The following is a 20742-nucleotide window of genomic DNA, read 5'->3' on the forward strand; positions in this document are numbered from 1 at the left end:
GTAAGCTTCCAAAGGAGTTTAGAGTAATTCTTCATCAATACACCAACTCCCATTGCATCACTATTTAGTTTGACCAAATGAACTAGAAGGCTTAAGCCAAATTATACAAGTAATAAACTATGCGGTTATATAGAACTCCATTGAAAAAGGTCACTCCAACAAAATTTACCTTTAGCAACGTTTTTTCAGCTCTGTCTAAAAGAAGCGTGACCTTAATTAATGCCAAATTAGTTGTAGTGGCTTGACCAATATGTTGCACCCTTGATTTAAGTACTTTCTGTATCTTCAATCAGCGGACAAGTGGTGGAGTCAGGAATTCGGCAAGGGTGTGTAAATTTTCTTCTTAGTTATGTTAATTATATTAGGGTTGCAAAAAGTTTAATATACATTCATAATAACTAACATTTAATCTTTATACGCCACAAAATTTTCTGATGAAGGGTGTGCAGCCTAAGGTTGCTCCGCCCATGCGGACTAACAAGTGGTACAACTCGCATAGCTAGATGTACATATGCATTGGTCCATCCAATAATATCCCAAAATTCAGCACTCCGTGTACATACTTATAACGTGTGTCGTCGAACATATCGCTTTAAAATTTCCTCAATATATATGTAAATAGTACTTATTATTTTAAAAAATAATAATATATACATATGAAATAGATCAATAAAACTTGAAAAAGATGGATACAAGAATAAAAGTATTAGAATCACCACATTACCAAATAGCCTAAGCCCGATCAATACCACTTGAGTAAAATTCTGCGTATACCACTAATGCTCACCATTTTTTGCCCCCATCTTACATCATTGTTGCTAAGTCAACTATTGATTTGAGGTCATCCCATTTATTCCCATGATCACTAAACACGTACTCCTCTTGAGTACTATTTGTGGTCCAAAAGCTTGAGCTTGATGATGGGAATATTGTAGACTCATGAGATATTAGATTTTGTTGGTTGATATAGAAATGAGGGTTCCTAATTTCATCCATTTGAGCTGCATTATTATTTTGTTGTTGAAAAGACATATCTTTAAAGCTGGTGGAATGGTCATGATCAGTATTGTTCTCATCAGATTCCAGGCTACATGCTTTAGAACTTGCATCCCCATAGCTAATTACTGGATGCTTCACTTCTTGTGTACTGTATGATGATCTCTTGTTAGTCCTCTTGAATATTCTACATAGGGTCCAAACTTCCTGCAATTATATTTTTCATATATTAACTAATTAAAGTATGAAAAGAACAAAGAATATATTTTTCTTCTATGTTACTCCTTCCGTCCATTTTTACTTGTCCAATATTCACTTGATACACACCTTAAAAAATATAAATAGAATGAAAATTTTACTATATCACCTCTTTTGAATATATATACTAAATTCAAAGCTTAGGAAAACACATTGACAGTAAATTAATCAGGAACTAGGCAAATAAAGTATCTCTTGATTTGCAAAATTGAACAAATAAAAATGGATATCAATTTTTAGTACAATGAACAAGTAAATGTAGACGGAAATAGTATTAAAGTTATACTGGTACTTGTTCTAATTTATTTATGCCTCAATCTGTTTCTTAAAGTTATAAGTACCAGTATCACTTTAATATGTCGAAATGTGTGACATTTCATCTAACTTAAAATGTTAATCTGTCTGTTTATGTTTATTTGTTTATGTTTGACTTAGTACACTTTTTAAAAAATATCTTTTTTAAAAAAATACACTTGTGACAAAAAATATTTTTTAAAATAAGCAGATTTTGAAAACTCAGTCAATCGAACAAGGAAGAATTTAAGTAAAAAAATTTAAAATGGAAATTATTAACTTACAGCTTGGTGATTAGTATTGGAAGTTGGTGGGAGACGAAACTCATGCATCATCCAATCAGTTTTTGTGCCTTTCCCAGCACTTCCTCTATAATAAACTAAGCATTTCTTGAGGCCAATAATAATAGTAGAATTATAAACAGGCTTGTCAATACCAGTTGCTTTCCAAAATCCAGAACATGTTACTCTATTTGGTCTTACACTGTTCTTGTATTTTCTTCCCCTCATGCAGAAATAGTACATTTCTTTATCCCCAACCTCTGTACACATGAATCAACTCCATTAATTATATAAATTTATATTATTATACATTATGTATAATTAAATAAATAAAAAATAGCTTAAACTTTTAGAAATGATCACAACAAATATATCACCAATTCACTTGTCCAGTTCATATACTTTTTTGCCTTAAGAATATGTATCAAATATATATATATAAAAGAAAAGTACGATAGAGAGATGTTAAATTTATTTTAAAATAGTTTTTAGTTATGAAATTTTCAAATCCAACTTGAAGTTAGATTTCAAATTCGAAAAAGTGCTCCAAGCGTGTTTCCGAGCTCCATCCTCACAAAATTTAAATAAATTGCATGCAATTCTCTTCTCCGATTTGTAAAAAGTAAATATAACTCTATCTTTAACTCCAATTTCATAAATAATATTTAAAAATCTATGGTCAAATAAATAAGGGTAGTGTTTACTACATGAATTGATGTAATTTACATCAACGGATGATTTTTGTTATATAGAATGACATTAGCGTGTGTTTATTATATATATATTGCGCATATTTTTCTTGCGAGGGTTTAGACTTGTTAGTGTCTGTCGTAGTACTAATCATACACTTGTAGTTTTTGTTATCTATAGTCATATGTTATTTATTGTGTTTCACTTTCCACACTATTTTATTGTTGTTATTGCTTCTTTTGTCAATGGTGCACTGCTTTCCTTATTAAATTTTATACTTTCTACATTGCTTTCTTCATTGGTTTCCTCTTCTTTTACTTGGATTTGATGCATTTGAGTTGACGGTCTTTCAAAAACAGTCTATCTACCTCCACGAGATAATAATAAGATCTGCATGCACTTAATATTCCTTAGACTCCACTCAATGGGATTTCGCTAGGTATATTATTATTGTAATAAAAGATATTATTATATTTGTTTTCAAATTGTTATATGAGACTTCTTGGTATAAGTTAACTCAGATATTATAAAAATTTATACAATGTTAGCGTATATACTAAAATTAAGTGGTAGTGTTTGATTAGCTAACTACGTATATGGTCGACAAAGAGAATTAATTAGAAGTCCGTGTATGCTAGTTATTGGTCTAAAATAGTTGCAGGACAAAGTCCACCAAAAACAGGTCCCAAAAAAATCCAAATCTATCAATTACTATCACTTTCTATAGCCACAGGTAATCCAAAAATTAAATTCTTAGCTAAGACTTTTATAAGATGTTCTATTTTCTCATATATATAGATACATTCATTTAAGAAGGGCTTCAAAAAATGTTAATCGTAAATTAAAAAAATGGTTATGTAGATAGACAAAAATGGATTGGCATTCATATATATATATATATAGAAATTATATAAGAAGAGGAATCATCTTGTATATAAATTTCAATATTCACCATGTCACCCTCTAACGTTTTATCTATGCATGAATAGGAAATTTTAATAAAATGATTTATAGTTATACAAATAATTAAAAAGTGTCTTAAATCACAAATTATGGTGTTTCATAAATTATGAAGGATATAGATATTTTTATATTTGAAATAATTTAATTTTTACTTTCAAATTTATCTTTAATAATATGCTTTTGTAATCACAAAAATCTCATACTATATCTGAGCTCATAAATTTCAATTGTTTTATTCTTAATTTCGCACTTAAGTAAATATAACCACATGAATTAAAATGAATGGAATAATCTATACGAATTGATCACTAAGCTCATTATTTCTAGTATTTATTAAATGATTATAATTTAAAGCTTTACCTGTGCTTCAAATATTTGACATGTCTCCTTTTTATATCGGGGATTAGTTAGCCGACCTTAATAGGTTAGCCGACTTATGAACCACCATAGGATCAGAGGTAAGGTTTATGTCCCCCTCCTTGTATTTTTACTTTATTTATTTATGTTAAGACTTGGGGGTGATGCTCAACCCCTGACTGTGCACGAGAGGTGGGAGCCTCGTGTAAGGTCTGTTCCCATAAAAAAAAAAAAATTAAAAATAAATAAATAAATATTTGACATGTGCATGTTGGTGATCTCTCAATAAATGTTGCAAAAATAAATAACTTTCACGGCGTGCAGCCAACTGTTTTCTTTTTAATGTTATTATTAATTTTAATATTTTTATTCAGACTCGCAACTACATATTTATATAATTAATTTCGTTTAAAAAGTGATTTTGGGATCCTAATATTTATTAGTGATAATGCATGAGTACCTCCCAAACTATTATGAAAATTTCAGCGACATATCTTAACTTAACTAGGATCCTATAATCCTTCTAAATTATTTTAAAATAGAATAAATACACTCTAAAAGCTGACATGACACAGAGAATGTGCACACTCTCTTCAAGACAAATGATGAGTGAAAAACTTGGATACATGTCTTTTTTTAATTGGTAAATTTTTTAATTAGTTAGTACTCATAATTATTGATATTAAAACATATATATATTTTATTTTTTTAATTATTTTTATTTATTTATATGTAAATTATTTATTTTAATTTCTTCCTCACTTTAAACTTTTTTTTCATTAATTTCTTATCTTTTCACTTTTAATTATTTTTAAAAAATTATGTGGATTTTTTTAAAAAACTATAATTAAAAAGTGTCCTTTAATTTTAATGTTTAATTTTTTTATTTGATTTTTTTCAATTATTTATCCATTCGAAATTAATACCAGGAAAGACAAACAAAATAAAAAGAGTAAAGAAAATCAATAGAAAAATAAAAGAGAAAAGACAATGAATGAAGGTAAAAAAATTTAAAAAAAAGTTTAAATACAAGGAATTTCTTTTAATTTTTTTTACGTATATTAACTTAGTTTAAATACAAGATAAAGAAAATAAGAATATTTAAAAAGAATTAAAAAGTTGAAAAAAATTAAAAGATAAAAATATATATTTATTAATGTGGCAAGCGTGTGTGTACAAATACATCCAACTTAATTACATAATTGAAGGTGCCACATCAGCACAAAAGGTGCACTGAGAAAAATGAATTTGGGAAGAGGTAATAGAAACCTAGTTAAGTTAAAGTGTGTCACTTAGATTTCGGTCATAGTTACTCATGCATTATCCCTATTTATTACTAGATACTTTCATAAACAAGCTCTATATATGTCTTTGATTTAATTTTTAATATTTGAAGCTAATTCCTAGAAGTACTAGTCCTTCCATTCACTTTTACGTATTCATTATATTAAAAAAATATTTTTATTCTTACTTGTCAATTTAATGTATTAAAAGAGTATTTTTATTTTTTTAATTTACTTTTAACATTAATTACTTATTCTCCAAATTTATTTTCTATAAATAGAATATATTGAAAAGACATGAGAATCCAAACATCCTTCCTTTAATCGTAGCCCTCAAAAAAATTTACTAAGAGGGGGGAGGTTAAATTGGATTGGGGTATCTACAATTTTCTCTTTGTCTCCATGGAGACTTGTATATAAGCTAGATCATAAAGAAAACACTATTAACAGAGCAGGAATTAGCGGCAAACAGATTCTGTTGCGTTAAACAGAAAAATCCATCGCTAATTTGTCAAAAAAATAAAGTGTTAGCCACGCATGAGAAATTTAGCAATGGATTAATTTATAGGTAATTGCAGTAATATATTTGTAGTGAAATGCTTATACACTTACTTGGAAGATCCCATGGATCATATTTGTAGATTTCAATGTGTTTGATAAGTTCGATATTGATTCTTTTATTTTCCACTTTGCGTCGTAGATAAAACCCAACAAGCTCTTCATCAGTTGGATGAAATCGAAATCCTGGAAGAATTAAGTCTTCTTCATTTTCCTCTTTGGACATAGTTTTAATTTCTTCCATAGTTTCACTATTTTCTTGCCTTTTTTTCACTCTATTCATCTTAATTACTCTCAGCTATATACGTGCATGGAGCCACAAATATCATTTATATTGTATATAAATAGCAACTGATTAGCCAAAGAAAATAAAAATGGAATGAACTTTAATTAAACAAAGAGAGGGACAAGTAGAAGGAGAATGAAATGGTATTGTTGCTTGGATCCTAGCATATATATAACTCTAGTTTCTTTTGTAACTTAGCAGATAAGTCAAGAATGACTAATTTGTGACATATAGTTGTATTTGACAGATATTTGAATTTCTAATGACATTATTAGTGTTATTGGATCACCTTTAATTTGCAGTAAGTAGTTGTTCCATTAATATACTCCCTTCGTTTAAAAACGAATGGTGTAGTTTGACTTGATACAAAATTTTAAAAAATAAAAAAAGGCTTTTTAATCTTGTGATTCTAAATTAAAGTTATGTTAAATGTATCAAAATGTCATTTAATTTTGTAGCCTTAAATATGTCACGCGGAAAGCAAAAATTAAAGTGCTGCTAAAAGAAGAAAGAAATCATTTTTTTTGAAACATACTAAAAAGGAAAGTAAATCATTTTTTTTAAAACGAATGGAGTAATATATTATTGTATTTGATTGGACATGAAGTTAAGATATTAATAGTAAAAATAGAGAGAAAATGGTCAGTTACTCACTACGACAGATGATACTTTGTAGCTATATCAAAAAATCCATGCTATTCCCATTTAGCTACTGATTAATGATGGATTATAAGAAAATATAATTAGCAAAAAGCTTTTTAGCGATGAATTAGCTGAGAATTACCGACAAATTTCATTGCTAATTTCGTATTTTCTCCATTAGAATAAATAGTATGTCGGATAAAGAATATTTATGTTAATGGTATAATTTAACCTGTTGAAATGTAGTACTTGGTTGTTTGCCTCATCATTTTTCAGGTAACTAATTTTTCTTATTAGGGACAATCACTAATACTCCCTCGTCTTATAAAGAATGATGCCTTATTATAACTAGAAATAATTCAACTTTTAAAAAAATCTCCTTTTTTTCTTAGTGAAATTATTTACAATCACACAAACATATAAGAATTGCTTTAGATTGCAAATTTTAAAAGTCCATTTTTTTCTTATGTCAATTCAAATTGTGTCACATAAAATAAGACAAAGAGAATAGTGTTTTCACATGGAACAATTAAAAAGCTTCTGAATATATCACTGAGAATCTATTTCTCTCCATACATTTTTCTAGTGAATTATTTAGTGAGAATTGAATTAAAAAAGTTATATTTTATAACACAAATTTTTTATTAAGTTGGGACAAAAAAATCCTCTATTTTTCTAATATCTAGTATCGAGTAGTAGAGTGAGTATTACGAAAATTTATGGCTTCTCTGAAAACACAAAACCGGATGTCGCAAACGGGTAATTAGATGCATTGATTATTAATGAATTTTGATATAATTTTTAACTTTACAATTTAAAATTAACATATTCTTCGTTACAAAAAAATAACCCACGTATATTATGACCCAAATATCATCACAAGCAACTGTGGGAGTCCACTAGTGTGGGTAATGACGTTGACTTGGAAAGTACAAAGTTAGAAGAAAATATGTAATTTAAAGAAAAACATTTCAAAGACTTTAGAAAGTGCCCAAGCAAATAAAATAATAATAAAAGCCAATTAACAACTAAGGAATAAGTCTGGAAGATAGAGAGATCATTGACCAAAGATGCATTTATGTCAGGTTCACCAATTAACTAAGAAGAAATAGTTGCGTCTGCCTCCATTGTGGACCTGATCATTGTCTTACATCTCAAGTCAAAGATTTTTTTTTTTCTCATTTAACTTTTTCTGGTTAGTAATCTTTATTTTATGGACTTATTTTTCTCATAAACCTTTTTTTATAATCATGATGAAAACTTATAAGAAAAGATATTTTTCAATGAAAAGATATTTCCAAAAAGATATTTTAAAATATATCTTTCATGAAAAGACCTTCTAAGTAAATATATATTTTTTCAACGTGAAAAGGTACCTCAAAATCTATAAATAAACATGATCCCTTAATCAAAAGATACTTTTTTTCCTTTTTTCTCTCCATCTTAAATAAAGGTTATTGCCATGGATAAAAGTGTCACGACCCAACCTCGTACGCCGCGATGGGTGCCCGAATTGAGCACTCGCGTATATCCTTGCTATCTGTTAGTAAATCTATCCCCTGTTTAAGTTATAGCACATCAATAGGCAGTATAACGTATAAGTCGGTGAGGCTTATCATAGGCACCACGGTACATACATGCATATACAACCCATACACAACCCACATACATGTCCACAGACCTCTAAGAGTAAGAACAGTAACATAAGGCGGGACAGGGCCCCCGTCGTATCCGTGAACAAATAAATATATACATAGAGGGTTAATACCAAAACTAGGCTCCGGCACAATGGAGCGCTTCTGAACTGCTGAGTGAAACTCCTACGCTGACGGATCCCCAAGGTGTGTATCTGTACCTATGGGTATGAACACAACCCCCCTCGAGAAAGGGGGGTCAGTACGACATATGTACCGAGTATGTAAAGCATAGACATCATAAGGAAATTACAGTTGGCGTAGGGATGCAGAGGGCGAGTATAACATTTAACCATTTACCGTACTCGCATCGTATAAAAGAAAGTCATACATATTACCTTCACGTACTGTGCCCGGCCCGTTAGGGGACTCGGTGTACCATCTACATCATTTTGTCGTCATAAGCACATATATATTATTAGCGCTGTGGAACATATAGCCCGATCCATGTATATAATAAGTACATGCCGAGAAACGTACGGCCCGATCCGCACATCGTATAATAATACCGAAGAACGATGGCCCGATCCACATATATCATATAGTAATGTCGAGGAACGTTCGGTCCGATCCACATATCATATAGTAATACCGAGGAACGTTCAGTTCGATCCACATATCATATAGTAAAATCGAAGAACGTTTGGTCCGATCCACATATCATATAGTAATACTGAAGAACGTTTGGTCCGATCCACATATCATATAATAATGCCGAGGAACGATCGACACGATCCATATATCATATAATAATAATTATATTATAGCCAGTCCGGGACTCAATGAAAGATGTATTACAGTATACACGAATAAAGTAGTGAGTAACCATATACAATCTAAATCATTAACAGAGACTCGACAATGTAAGAAGATTAAGCTATCGTCCGAGGACAAGAATAGTAGTGTAGCCATCTTGAGTGCCTTCTAAATGCCATTGAGGCCTATATCACTTAGGACCTCGGGGATCCTAGACATGTACTAAAGTAATACTAACAGTTCATAGAATCAGGGATACCCGTCGTCACATAGTCCTTAGGACTAGGAGCTTGTGCATCCAATACTTCTCAACCTATGGAGTTCACGGAAAGTAGTTCAACTTACTACAAGAGTTTGACATTCAGAAGTGAATAAGAGATACGAATTACATTTAGGACTTAAAAGTGGAGTTACCCCAGAGCTCGTATCACATTTTGCGTACAATTAGGACATGCCAAAGGAAGAGAAAGAATAAGCTTTACCCAGCCTCTACTTTTCCTCAAGGAGTCATCATTTACATATATCGTACCCGGCCCGTCATGGGCTCGGTATCATAACCTTATTATTGCATTACCTTACCATCATAGCACCACACTTATGTCAATACATATCAATAGGAAAGAAGGGTAGCTCTATGTACTTATGCAAAAATATGCCAAGAGAAAGGAGATAACTTCACGTACTTACTACTCTCCATCATATAGAAGCCTTGAGAGGCAATAACCTAGTATAGGAATTCTACCATCGAGAAGTGAATAAGACTTATGAGTCATACTTGGGGTTCTATGAATGGAATTATCCCCACATTTCAATCACTTAAGACTAAGACATGCCAAAAGAAAAGAAGGATAACTTCACAAACTTATGCCAAAGACATGCCAAGAGAAAGCTTCACATACCTTTTTCGGGATTAATTGAAATCTGGCTTACCTTGATACCTCCTTAACCTATTTGACATGAAAGTAATACTAAGATTAATATCCTTTCACTTTCCAATATCCCACTCTACAACCAAGTACTAATAGGAGTCATTTCCTTATTCATTACCCTTAACTAGTTTGTTACCAATTTTGATGCTACCGAAAATCGGGCAGCATTTCTCCTATAACTTCAACATTCCCGAGATTTCAACTCGGACAGAGTGTCAAAAACCATACCAAAAACAACAACCAACATCATATATACAAGTAAACCACCTCAACACTACACAATACAACTCTAAACAACTAGCTCAAAACTACGATACGAAAATAGAGTTTTTAATCTTTATTTCACAAAATCTTTAACCATACCAAAAGGAGGGTCATGTGGAAACAACCAGAAGCACACACACCCTTTTTCAAACACTTTAAAGACCTGTAACACGCAACCCAACCAGCTTCACCCGCAACACCAAAACGACAACCTACTACTCGACTTCGATTTAGCTATAACCACTTCAATTTAGTTTGTTTCTAACGTCAAGCATCCTTATGTAATTTTTCTAGTTCCAACGTTATTTAAGACAAGTAATATACCTCATAACAACATCATAAACTCCAATTTGAAAGGGAATCCCTTACCTTGCCCAAAACTCGTTAAACTCGTTGAAACTTGCCTCAAAAGTTTCTTTAGCGCGCCTAAAACTTCGTGGCTATTTGATAACGTTTTGGGCTGCTCCAAACCATAAATATGTATTACTAACACCTTCATAACATCATGGTACACCCTAGATAATTAATTCACAGAGCAAAATCGAAGAACTCACCTTTTTTTCCTTCCAAAATCGTGGCTCTCTCCCTCTCTAGTTTCTTCTCTTCTCTTCTTTCTTGTTCTTGAATTTTCTAGATAAGTATGAAACTTTAATAAGTCATAAGATATATATATATATATATATATATATATATATATATATATAGGCCACCTAAGGGGGTGACACAACACCTTCATAACATCATGGTACACCCTAGATAATTAATTCACAGAGCAAAATCGAAGAACTCACCTTTTTTTCCTTCCAAAATCGTGGCTCTCTCCCTCTCTAGTTTCTTCTCTTCTCTTCTTTCTTGTTCTTGAATTTTCTAGATAAGTATGAAACTTTAATAAGTCATAAGATATATATATATATATATATATATATATATATATATATATATATAGGCCACCTAAGGGGGTGACACATGTCAACCCCTAAGTAGTGACACATGTCAAGCCCTAAGTGGTGACATGTGTCAAGCCCTCATTGGGCCAACACACCCCTTTCCTCCAATCACAGGCTGCCACATGGCATGTGGGGGGGTGGGGGGGGTGGCTCCACCACCCTTTCTCCAGCTGCTACCACGTGGCACTCTCTCATGCTGCCATGTGGCACTCTCTTCTCCCCCTTGTGGGTTCGTAATCTCGTCTTATTTTACGAACCTATGTAATCCTTGCTACGAAGATTGGTATGTACTCTAGTAGCTTAAGTATGTAAGATTTCCAAGTTGGTAGCTTATGTAAATAAGTCATGTCCTTCGACTCATCATTCGGTCTCCAACTTCTTCCGGATTCTTATAACTCTATTTCTAATCTTCTCTACTATGGGGTATCACACTCTCCTTTCCTTAGAGTTGTTTGATTACGTTATAGATTATCCGGCTCACATGGAAACTCTTAAGAAGCTTAAGAGTTCTTAAGAAGTCTTAAGAAGCTTTTAGAAGCTTTAAGAAACTTTAGGAAACCTTAAGAAACTTAAGAGGCTTACGATCCTTCCATGAAACTTAAGAGCCTTTCAAGAGACTTAAGAACGCGTTCCAAGGTACAAAAGTACGGGGTGTAACAAAAAGTTAGTGTCCCATTTTCATTCTTATGTATTCAAATCTCCGTCTAGTGATTTACTTGTGATCTTGGCAAATTCTGTTAGAGTATATAATTCATACACAACATAAGCATACCATATGATCACGAAACTTACAATTATAATTGAACAATATAATCAAACGAATATTGAAGAACACTTAATTGTTAAATCTTCGGCAAAATTCGTCCAAACACCAAGACTCCAGGATTGCGGCCTTATACTATTTCCTCACTAACTATTCAGATCAAGACTTGTTGTGGGCAAGAATGCTTTCATAAAAGGATGATTTCCCTCAAGAACCACCACCCCTATTTATACTAATAAGCAATAGGGGAAAGGCTCAAAGGAAAAAAATGTTTTCAATAGCCATTAATATCAATTAAGGAGAATAATGAGCCATTAAAATCATTAAAGCTAAAAGATCAGTAACAACCAAAATCAGAACATTAAACACCCTTAATAACCTGAATATATTCTTCCTTTTATTTTTAAGATAATAAAACATTTTTCCTCTTTTTAAATTATTAGATAATTCAAAAAATTAAAAATGATTTACTCCTATGTTAGAAAAACGAAAATATATTTATGTCATAATGATCCTTTTTATTTTTTGAACTTGATCAATCAGTCAGGAACAATAGGGACCGCAAGTTATTCGTAAAAGCATGAATTAATCATATTATAATAAATCATAGATTATACCACTAAAAATCTGTAATTGTACTCTTTGATTTAATTTCAAAAATTATCATTACAACTTATTTAACTTTTCGTGTTAGAATTACCGACACCAATCAATTAAATCAAATTATCTGAAAATTTAATTTATTGACTAAATTAATCCTTTACCATTTTACTTAACTTATTTCACATGAAGAATATTAAAATTCACCTGCAGGGTTCTCACGTGGAAACTTATAAGCAATTATAAAGGGTTGTATTCAACTCGAGGCCGAAACACAGTTCTATCAACTAATTATTATTTCACATTTGCCATTATCCAATCTACTAAGATTTTATTGACTCATTGAAAAAGTCTCACCTTTTAATATATCAAAATAGAAAATTAAATCACATAGATCGTAATAATTATATCAAGTTTAAGACTATAAGTAAATGTAATGGACTAGAGAATTTATTTAATAACTATTCAGAACATAAATAAATATCTCTAGTTTGGTCCTTCAATACATACAAAATGTACTAGCACAAGAAGTTGGAATTTAACCATTCTCATAATTAAGATCAAATTAAATCTTGTGTTACAATCAACAAGATGTTTGTCCTACTTCATCTTTGATTGTGAACATAAATTTATAACTTATATGAACCGACAATGTTAATCTTTCGTGTATGAGTTAAAATACTCCATACACAAAATCACTTGCTATGTAAGTAATGAACACACATATACACAATGATCTATTTAAACATTTAAATCAAGACTTTATTATCAAAATATAAATAGTCTTTACAAGGAATTAAATAAAAATACTATAACACAGTTACATGGTTAATAGTATATCCCAACAATCTCCCACTTAGACTCATAACCATGAAGCCCCAATTTTAACACCCATTTTTTCTACGTGTTTATTGAAAACCTTCTGAGGTACGCCTTTTGTAAACGGGTCCGCCAAATTATTCTTCGACTTGATCTTCAAGACTCTTACATCACTCCTTTGAGTTATATCATGAATCAAGTGATATTTCCTCTCAATGTGTTTACTTTTTTTATGGTTATGTGGTTCTTTCGAGTTCACAACCGCACCACTATTATCACAATAAAGAGTGATTGGTGCTTCAATCGAAGGTACCACTCTAAGCTCTTTTAGGAAGTTTTCGAGCCAAACAACCTCTTCAGCTGCCTTAGAGGCAGCTACATATTCAGCTTCCATGGTGGAATCAGGAACACATGATTGCTTTATACTCCTCCAAACTATGATTCCACCTCTAGAGTAAATACATATCCTAAGGTAGATTTTCTTGAATCTCTATCCGACTGAAAATCTAAATCTGTGTACCCAGTAGGTACAAGATTACCAGAATGGAAAAAAAGCATGTAATCCCTAATCCTTTTCACGTACTTGATTATATGCTTAACTGTTGTCCAATGTTCTTATCTAGGATTAGATTGAAATCTACTAACCATGCCAACAACAAAGTAGATATCTGGTCTAGTGCACAACATAGCATACATAAAACTCCTTACCGCAGAGGTATAAGGGACCGTCTTCATTCTCTCTATCTCATCAATCATTTTTGGGCATCTGACCCTTTGATAAAATATTTCATGTCTAAATGGAAGAAATTCCTTTTTGGAGTTTTGCATGCTAAACCTTGGAAGAATAGTATCAGTATGTAGTACTTGAGATAAGCCTAATATGCTTTGTTTGCGATCTCGCATAAGCTTGATGCCGAGGATATGAGCCGCTTCTCCCAAGTCTTTCATATCAAAACGTGATGACAACCACTTATTTACAAAATTCAACATACTCACATTATTTGCTATGAGCAAGAAATCATCTATGTATAATATCAAAAATGCTACTTTGTCTCCCTCTAATTTCTCGTAGATGAATGATTCATTTTCAAATTGATCAAAACTAAAAGTCTTAATCAAATTTTCAAAACAAATGTTCCATGCTTTAGATGCTTGTTTCAATCCATAAATAGATCTCTTAAGTTTACAAAACATGTGTTCATTGCCACTTTCCTTGAAACCTTCTGGTTGTACCATATAAATGCACTCTTCAAGACTTCCTTTTAGAAAAGTCGTCTTGATATTCATTTGCCAAATCTCATAATTATAATGAGCAACAATGGATAAGAGAATCTTAATGGATTTAAGCATAGCTATCGGTGAAAAAGTTTCCTCATAATCAATTTCTTTTTTTAGTAAACCCTTTCACAACAAGCCTAGCTTTAAAAGTTTTCACTTTTCCATCCACACCTCTCTTTTTCTTGAAGATCCACTTATAACCAATAGGTTTAACAACTGCAGGTAGTTCTACAAGATCCAGGACTTGATTAGAGTACATAGACTTCATTTCATATTTTATAACAACAATCCACATTTCAACATCTTTATCATGTAGTGCTTCGGCGTAATTTAATGATTTTGTATTAGGCTCTTCAAGGATTCTATCATGGAATTCTCCCAAGAGCGTAAATCATTCAAGTTTTCTAATAACTCTCCCACTATGATGACTAGTCACTACAGGATTTGCTACGTCTTGAACTAAATTTTGAGCATTCGGAATTGCTTCCTCCACAATTGGAGGTTGCTCGACATTATTCCTACTACTTTGTGGTACTGAAATATCTTGAGTTTTCTCTTGTGCAACCTCATGCCTATTGACATTTCTTCCATTATGTGGAAGCAATGGTATGTCAATAACTATTTGAGGAACTTGTTCTGGTGCTACACCATTTTTAATTATGCTTTTTCTTATTTCCTGTAACACGAGTTTACTTCTAGGAACATGGTTCATTAAATAGTCCTGTTCTAGAAATTTGGCGTTTGTTGAGACAATTACCTTTTGTTCCTTAGGATAGTAAAATAAATCTCCTTTTGTACCTTTTGGATATCCAATAAAAATGTACACTTTTGTCCTAGATTCCAACTTATCTGTCTTTCCTTTTATAACATATGCTGGACAACCCAAAACTCGAATACACTGTAGACTAGGCTTGTGCTCATTCCACAATTCGTATGGAAAATTCAGAATGTAATTCCCAGTTTCTAAAACATATCCCCAAAAACTTAAAGGCAAATCAGAATAACTTAACTGGATCTAACCATTTCCAAAAGAGTTCTATTTCTTCTTTCTACCATACCATTTTGTTGTGGTGTTCCAAGGGCTGAATATTAAGATGTAATTTCTGATTTTGATAAGTACTTAATAAATTTCGAAGAAAGGTATTCACCACCAAGATCAGATCGTAATGATTGGATATGTTTACCATGTCGCTTTTCTGTTTCTATCATAAATTCTTTTAATTTTTCAAAGCATTTAAATTTATGACGCAACAAATAAATATTATCATAATTTAAGTACTCATATGTGAAAGTCACAAAATACTTAAAACCACCTCTTGCTTGTATGTTCATAGGACCACACAAATCAGAATGAATTAATTCTAGCTTATTACTAGCTCTATTTTCTTTAGAAGGGAAATATCTCTTTGTCATTTTCCTTCTAAACAGGATTCGCTGGTTGGTAGTGTCTCTACTTTCAATGAACTAAGAGTTTCATCAGAAACCAACCTTAAAATTCTATTTATATTAATATGACATAGACGTAAGTGCCATAAATAAGTCAGACTCAATTCAGAAATACGCTTTCTTTTGTTTGAAACATCAATGTTATTAAGTTCATTTTGTTGTAGAATGTTATGGAAAACTTCACACACAAATAAATCATGTATTTTAGGAGCACTATGGATAAAATGGTTATTATACTTAATAAAAGCACAATTATTAGCAAATCAAATCGAATAACCATCATCCATTATTTTTTAAACTGAAATTATATTTATTTTTATCGAAGGTACATAAAGGACATTATTTAAAACATGAATTTGTGAAGAACTAAACGAAATAGAACCATGTCCTATAACTATGGCTGGTCCTGGATCTCCATTAGTTTGGAAAACAGAAATTTATTTTCACTTAGTTGGCGCGTCACCTGAAACCCCTGTAAAGAAGTGTAGACATGATTAATGGCTCCCAAATCTTCAGCTCATAATTGGGTAGATATAGTCACGAAACAAGTTTCAACGACATTTAAGAAAGAATTACCTTTGTTTTTCATCTTAGCCTATAAATCAGAACATTATTTTTTGTGGTGTCCAGATTGTTTACAGTGAAAACACTTTCCTTTCAGCTTCACCACATCACCCCTAGCTCCATCGGGTGTCACAGCCTTGTGAGACTTTTTCTTTTTTCTTCTGAAATTTTACTGGTTTTGAAGAAGAGGGTCCAGCCTTGTCAATCAAGAACGCCATAGGAGCTTGCTGGTTGATTATAGTCTTTAGCTCCTGCAGCTTATTCAACAATTTCACTAATGACAAGTCCATCTTCTTCATGTTATTATTTAAGCAAAACTATTGAAAACTGTCCGACAAAGTCTAAAGAATCATCTCCACTTGAGACTCCTTATCAATATCAGTACCAAGTATCTCCAGCTCATTCAACTAACTCATTAACTTTATCACATGCTCCCTCATCAAAGACCCTTCAACTATTTTGGTTGTCAAAAGAGATTTCATGGCAGTTTACTTTGCAACACGATTTTCCTCTCCAAATATCTCTTTAAGAGATGCAAGCATATCATAAGCAGATGGCATCGACTGATGTTAATACTGTAAGGCATTAGCCATTGAGGCAAGAATGTAGAATGTTGCAATCTCATCAGCCTTCACCCATTTATCATAAGCTTGGACTTCCTAGGGAGTAGGATCTGCTGATTTTTTAAAACATTCCTCAGTTAACACAAATTTATAGCCCTCAGAAGTTAGGAGTCTAGATTTCTTTTCTAGTCCACATAATTTGGACATTCCAACTTATTTTGATTCAAGATAGATGTTAAAGGATTGAAGGAAGACATAATTAATCTGAGAGATATTTTAAAATAGATCATTAGACATATGTTCTATATAAAAAATAGTAATACAAGACTCATATAATCATGCTAATGAACAGTTAGATTCGATAGAGAAACTTAACTATTCAAGAAAATACATGAGAATGTTCATATATCACTACTTAAACAAAACAGGTTCAACTCAGTTAGAGAGTAATGTTCATTGATTCAACATGTAACTTAGTTGGTAAGTTAATACAAGTCATCAAAACAAAAGACTACTAAACTAGTGTATAAATATACAAGCTTATCCGATAAGAAAGAAGACCTATGTCAACATATAAACTCATACATATACTGTAAAAGACATTTAAAACCATAAAGGATGAACCCTTGAAGCACTAGTTTGCAAAATATAATTTTTTTCAAATTTTTTAATTTTTTAGATGACACAAAAATTGTCAAAAACACATCAAAATGACTCCGCATGGCCAACAAAAGGCCTAGGTCACAACATAGCAGCGAGTATTTCTCAGTGGGTCATTTTCGATGAACCAACCAAAATTCAGGTCAATTGAAGTTCGTTAAAATTTGAAAAACTCCAATACGATCAAAGTGACAAACATCGATGAGTCTATGTGCGAGGGTTAGCATGACTGTGCGCTCATCTCTGCCCTACCACTATGCTACTGATTTGAGCTAATAATTAATGACATTAGATGGGCAAAATCATAATTGTAAATAAATATACCCTCAATTGACAGAAACTATATAGTAAGTAATCGGTAAAAGTTCTTTTGAGGGTTATTCTAATTAATCAAACAGAATTACCTTGCCATTATAGTTTCAATTATAATATAATAAGAACAACTATAGTTGGGTATAATCAAAGCTTGCTACATCAATCTCCTTAATGCAGAAAAAATTTGTAATTTTCGAACCCAACCGTCAATAGGAGATTAAAAATTGAGATATGAACTCATTAAATCGTGAACCAACTGAAACAGCAACAAGATAATTTCTGAACAGATTCATTCATAGTGATGAACAATGATTTTAGGCCATACTAATATATATATACACAAATCCTGTCAAATCTTTTTATAAACCAAGTTTTGTAACAAAACAAAATAGTTCATCCATAATAGCAAGATATATAAATAATTTATCAAACTTATATATATATATATATATATCAATCAATAGCATTCTTATTACATTAGCAATTATATGTAAGAAGAATCGTGATACCAATTGTTAGAGTATATAATTCATACAGAGCCGAAGCATACCACAAGATCATGAAACTTACAATTATAACTAAACAGTATAATCAAGCGAATATTGAAGAACACTTGTTAAATCTTCTGCAAAATTCATCCAAATACCATTTCACGAGGATTGCAGCCTTATACTATTTTCTCACTAACTATTCAGATCAAGACTTGTTGTGGGCAAGAATACTTTCATAAAAAGTACTGATCCGCTGCTAATAAAAAGGTTGAAACAAGTACTATTCTTAATAAGATTGTTTCAATGCAATATAAGTGAAAGGAAACATAAGGGAGTACATTATGGAGATGTCTAATCTTATGACAAACTCAAGGCCTTTAAGCTTGAATTGTCTAATGACATACTTGTGCACCTAGTTCTGATCTATCTTCCTATACAATTTAGTCAATTCAAAGTTTCATATAATACTCAAAGAAAACATAGACATTGAATGAGCTTACAACTCAATGGGTGCAAGAAGAGGACATATTTAAATAAGAGAGGATTGAAGTGCTCATTTGACATCTACCTCTAGAACTAAAGTTGTTTCACATAAGCGAAAAAGGAATAAGAATAAAGAAACTGCAGACAAAGGAACATTGGAGCCTAAGGATCAAAAATCCTATTTCTTCTATAAGAAATTACTTGGTCACATGAAGAAAGAGTGTTCCAAATACGCTGCTTGGCGTAAAAAAAGGTAAAGTTCTCAATTTTATTTGTTCAGAAGCTAATTTGGCTATAGTACCTTGTGACACTTGGTGGATAGATTTGGGTGCAACTACTCACGTAAGTGCCACTATGCAGGATTGCCTAAGGAGTCGAATGTCAATTGATGTTGAAAAATACATCTATGTGGGCAATAAAAATAAAGCAGTTGTAGAGGCTATTGGTGTATTTAGAATTTTATTATATTGGGACAATTTATATTTTGATGCAAAGAAGTAAAGTGATTGCATATGCTTCAAGATAGATGAACGTGCATGAAAAAAATTACCCATGCATGATTTGAAGTTGGGTGAGGTTGTATTTGCCTTGAAGATCTTGAAGTAGTGTACATGGAGAATCACAACGTACAATACATATTCAACTTGAGTGCATGAATTTGAGTCAAAACAGGTGGCTTGAGTTATTCGTGAATTATGACATCACTATCATATTATCTGGATAAGTAAATATGTTTAGCAAATTCCTTGAGTCATAAATAGCCAGCATGGACTATTTGGCACTTATGCTAGTTGAGGAGTATCCTTTAATTTGATTAGAGATATATAGATCATGGTGAATAATTTTATGAGATCAAAGCCTAGCAAGGTTTTTGCATATGTAGTTTTCTAGTCATCCTTGATCGAGCAAATAAAAAGCTCATCAGTATGAAAATAGGCATAAGTGTGATCTTAGAGACATGGTGGAGTGTAATGACCCTAAAGGTCATTTTTAGAAATTTTTGTAAAAAGACTATTTTACCTCTTCTGATAGTTTACTCGAGTCATATTAATTGATATCAGTTGTCGGTTTTGTGTTTTTTCTTAAAAAGTTGAGATTTTTGATGAATTTTGAGTTCTAGAGGTTTAGAATGACTAAAAAGTGGTATTTGAGGTTATTCGGAGTTTTGGGTCTCAGAACAAAATTCTATCAATTTCATCAGTTTAAAAATGTTAAAATTGGTCAAGGAGAGTTGATAGAATCACATTCGAGGTTGTACCATGGATTTGAGGTGTGGAGTTGGAAAATTTTGAGTTTTTGGCCATAGAGTTGACCTTGGTAATGCTTGAGGATCGGACGATCAAAAATGAATTTTGGCGACTCCATTAGATTTGGAGGATAATTTTAGGCCTAGAAAGAATTTCTGTGTATTTTTCCAAAGCTCCGAGGGTGTTTTGGTCTTTTGAGGCATAAAGTTGGTTTAGTTGTGATTTTTTAGTTTTCAAGTCAAGGAAACCTCAAAATTGAATTCCAATAGCTCTGTTGAGTTTGGAACGTCAAAATTAGTCGGTTTGCATATAAAT

At 31.8% G+C, this 20742-nt stretch overlaps 2 protein-coding genes across 2 annotated transcripts; both read right to left on the bottom strand.

Annotated features, from left to right (window-relative positions):
- Window positions 1-609: 609 nt before the first annotated feature.
- LOC129876333 (transcription factor JUNGBRUNNEN 1-like) lies at window positions 610-6076 on the bottom strand. The gene is made up of 3 exons (XM_055951746.1): window positions 5735-6076; window positions 1833-2089; window positions 610-1203 (listed from the first exon to the last, which is right to left on the bottom strand). Exons 1-3 carry the CDS (start codon window positions 5961-5963, stop codon window positions 805-807), a joined length of 885 nt encoding a protein of 294 aa, XP_055807721.1. The 5' UTR covers window positions 5964-6076; the 3' UTR covers window positions 610-804.
- Window positions 6077-15049: 8973 nt separating this feature from the next.
- On the bottom strand, window positions 15050-16967 carry LOC129872219 (uncharacterized). Its single transcript, XM_055947125.1, has 3 exons — window positions 16805-16967; window positions 15416-15621; window positions 15050-15334 (listed from the first exon to the last, which is right to left on the bottom strand). Exons 1-3 carry the CDS (start codon window positions 16965-16967, stop codon window positions 15050-15052), a joined length of 654 nt encoding a protein of 217 aa, XP_055803100.1.
- Window positions 16968-20742: the final 3775 nt, after the last annotated feature.

This window comes from Solanum dulcamara, chromosome 2, assembly GCF_947179165.1.
Source record: "Solanum dulcamara chromosome 2, daSolDulc1.2, whole genome shotgun sequence".
Classification (NCBI taxonomy): Eukaryota; Viridiplantae; Streptophyta; class Magnoliopsida; order Solanales; family Solanaceae; genus Solanum; species Solanum dulcamara.

What these genes read in the sequence shown, in the direction of transcription:
- LOC129876333 (XM_055951746.1), bottom strand. Translation starts at nt 5,963, where the DNA reads ATGAATAGAGTGAAAAAAAGGCAAGAAAATAGTGAAACTATGGAAGAA. An exon ending in TGATCCATGGGATCTTCCAA is followed by an intron (nt 2,090 to 5,734) that starts GTAAGTGTATAA and finishes TCATGTGTACAG; the next exon opens with AGGTTGGGGATAAAGAAATG. An exon ending in CCAATACTAATCACCAAGCT is followed by an intron (nt 1,204 to 1,832) that starts GTAAGTTAATAA and finishes ATATAATTGCAG; the next exon opens with GAAGTTTGGACCCTATGTAG.
- LOC129872219 (XM_055947125.1), bottom strand. Translation starts at nt 16,967, where the DNA reads ATGAAGAAGATGGACTTGTCATTAGTGAAATTGTTGAATAAGCTGCAG. An exon ending in AAAAGAAAAAGTCTCACAAG is followed by an intron (nt 15,622 to 16,804) that starts GCTGTGACACCC and finishes GATATGTTTTAG; the next exon opens with AAACTGGGAATTACATTCTG. An exon ending in ACTATCCTAAGGAACAAAAG is followed by an intron (nt 15,335 to 15,415) that starts GTAATTGTCTCA and finishes CTCGTGTTACAG; the next exon opens with GAAATAAGAAAAAGCATAAT.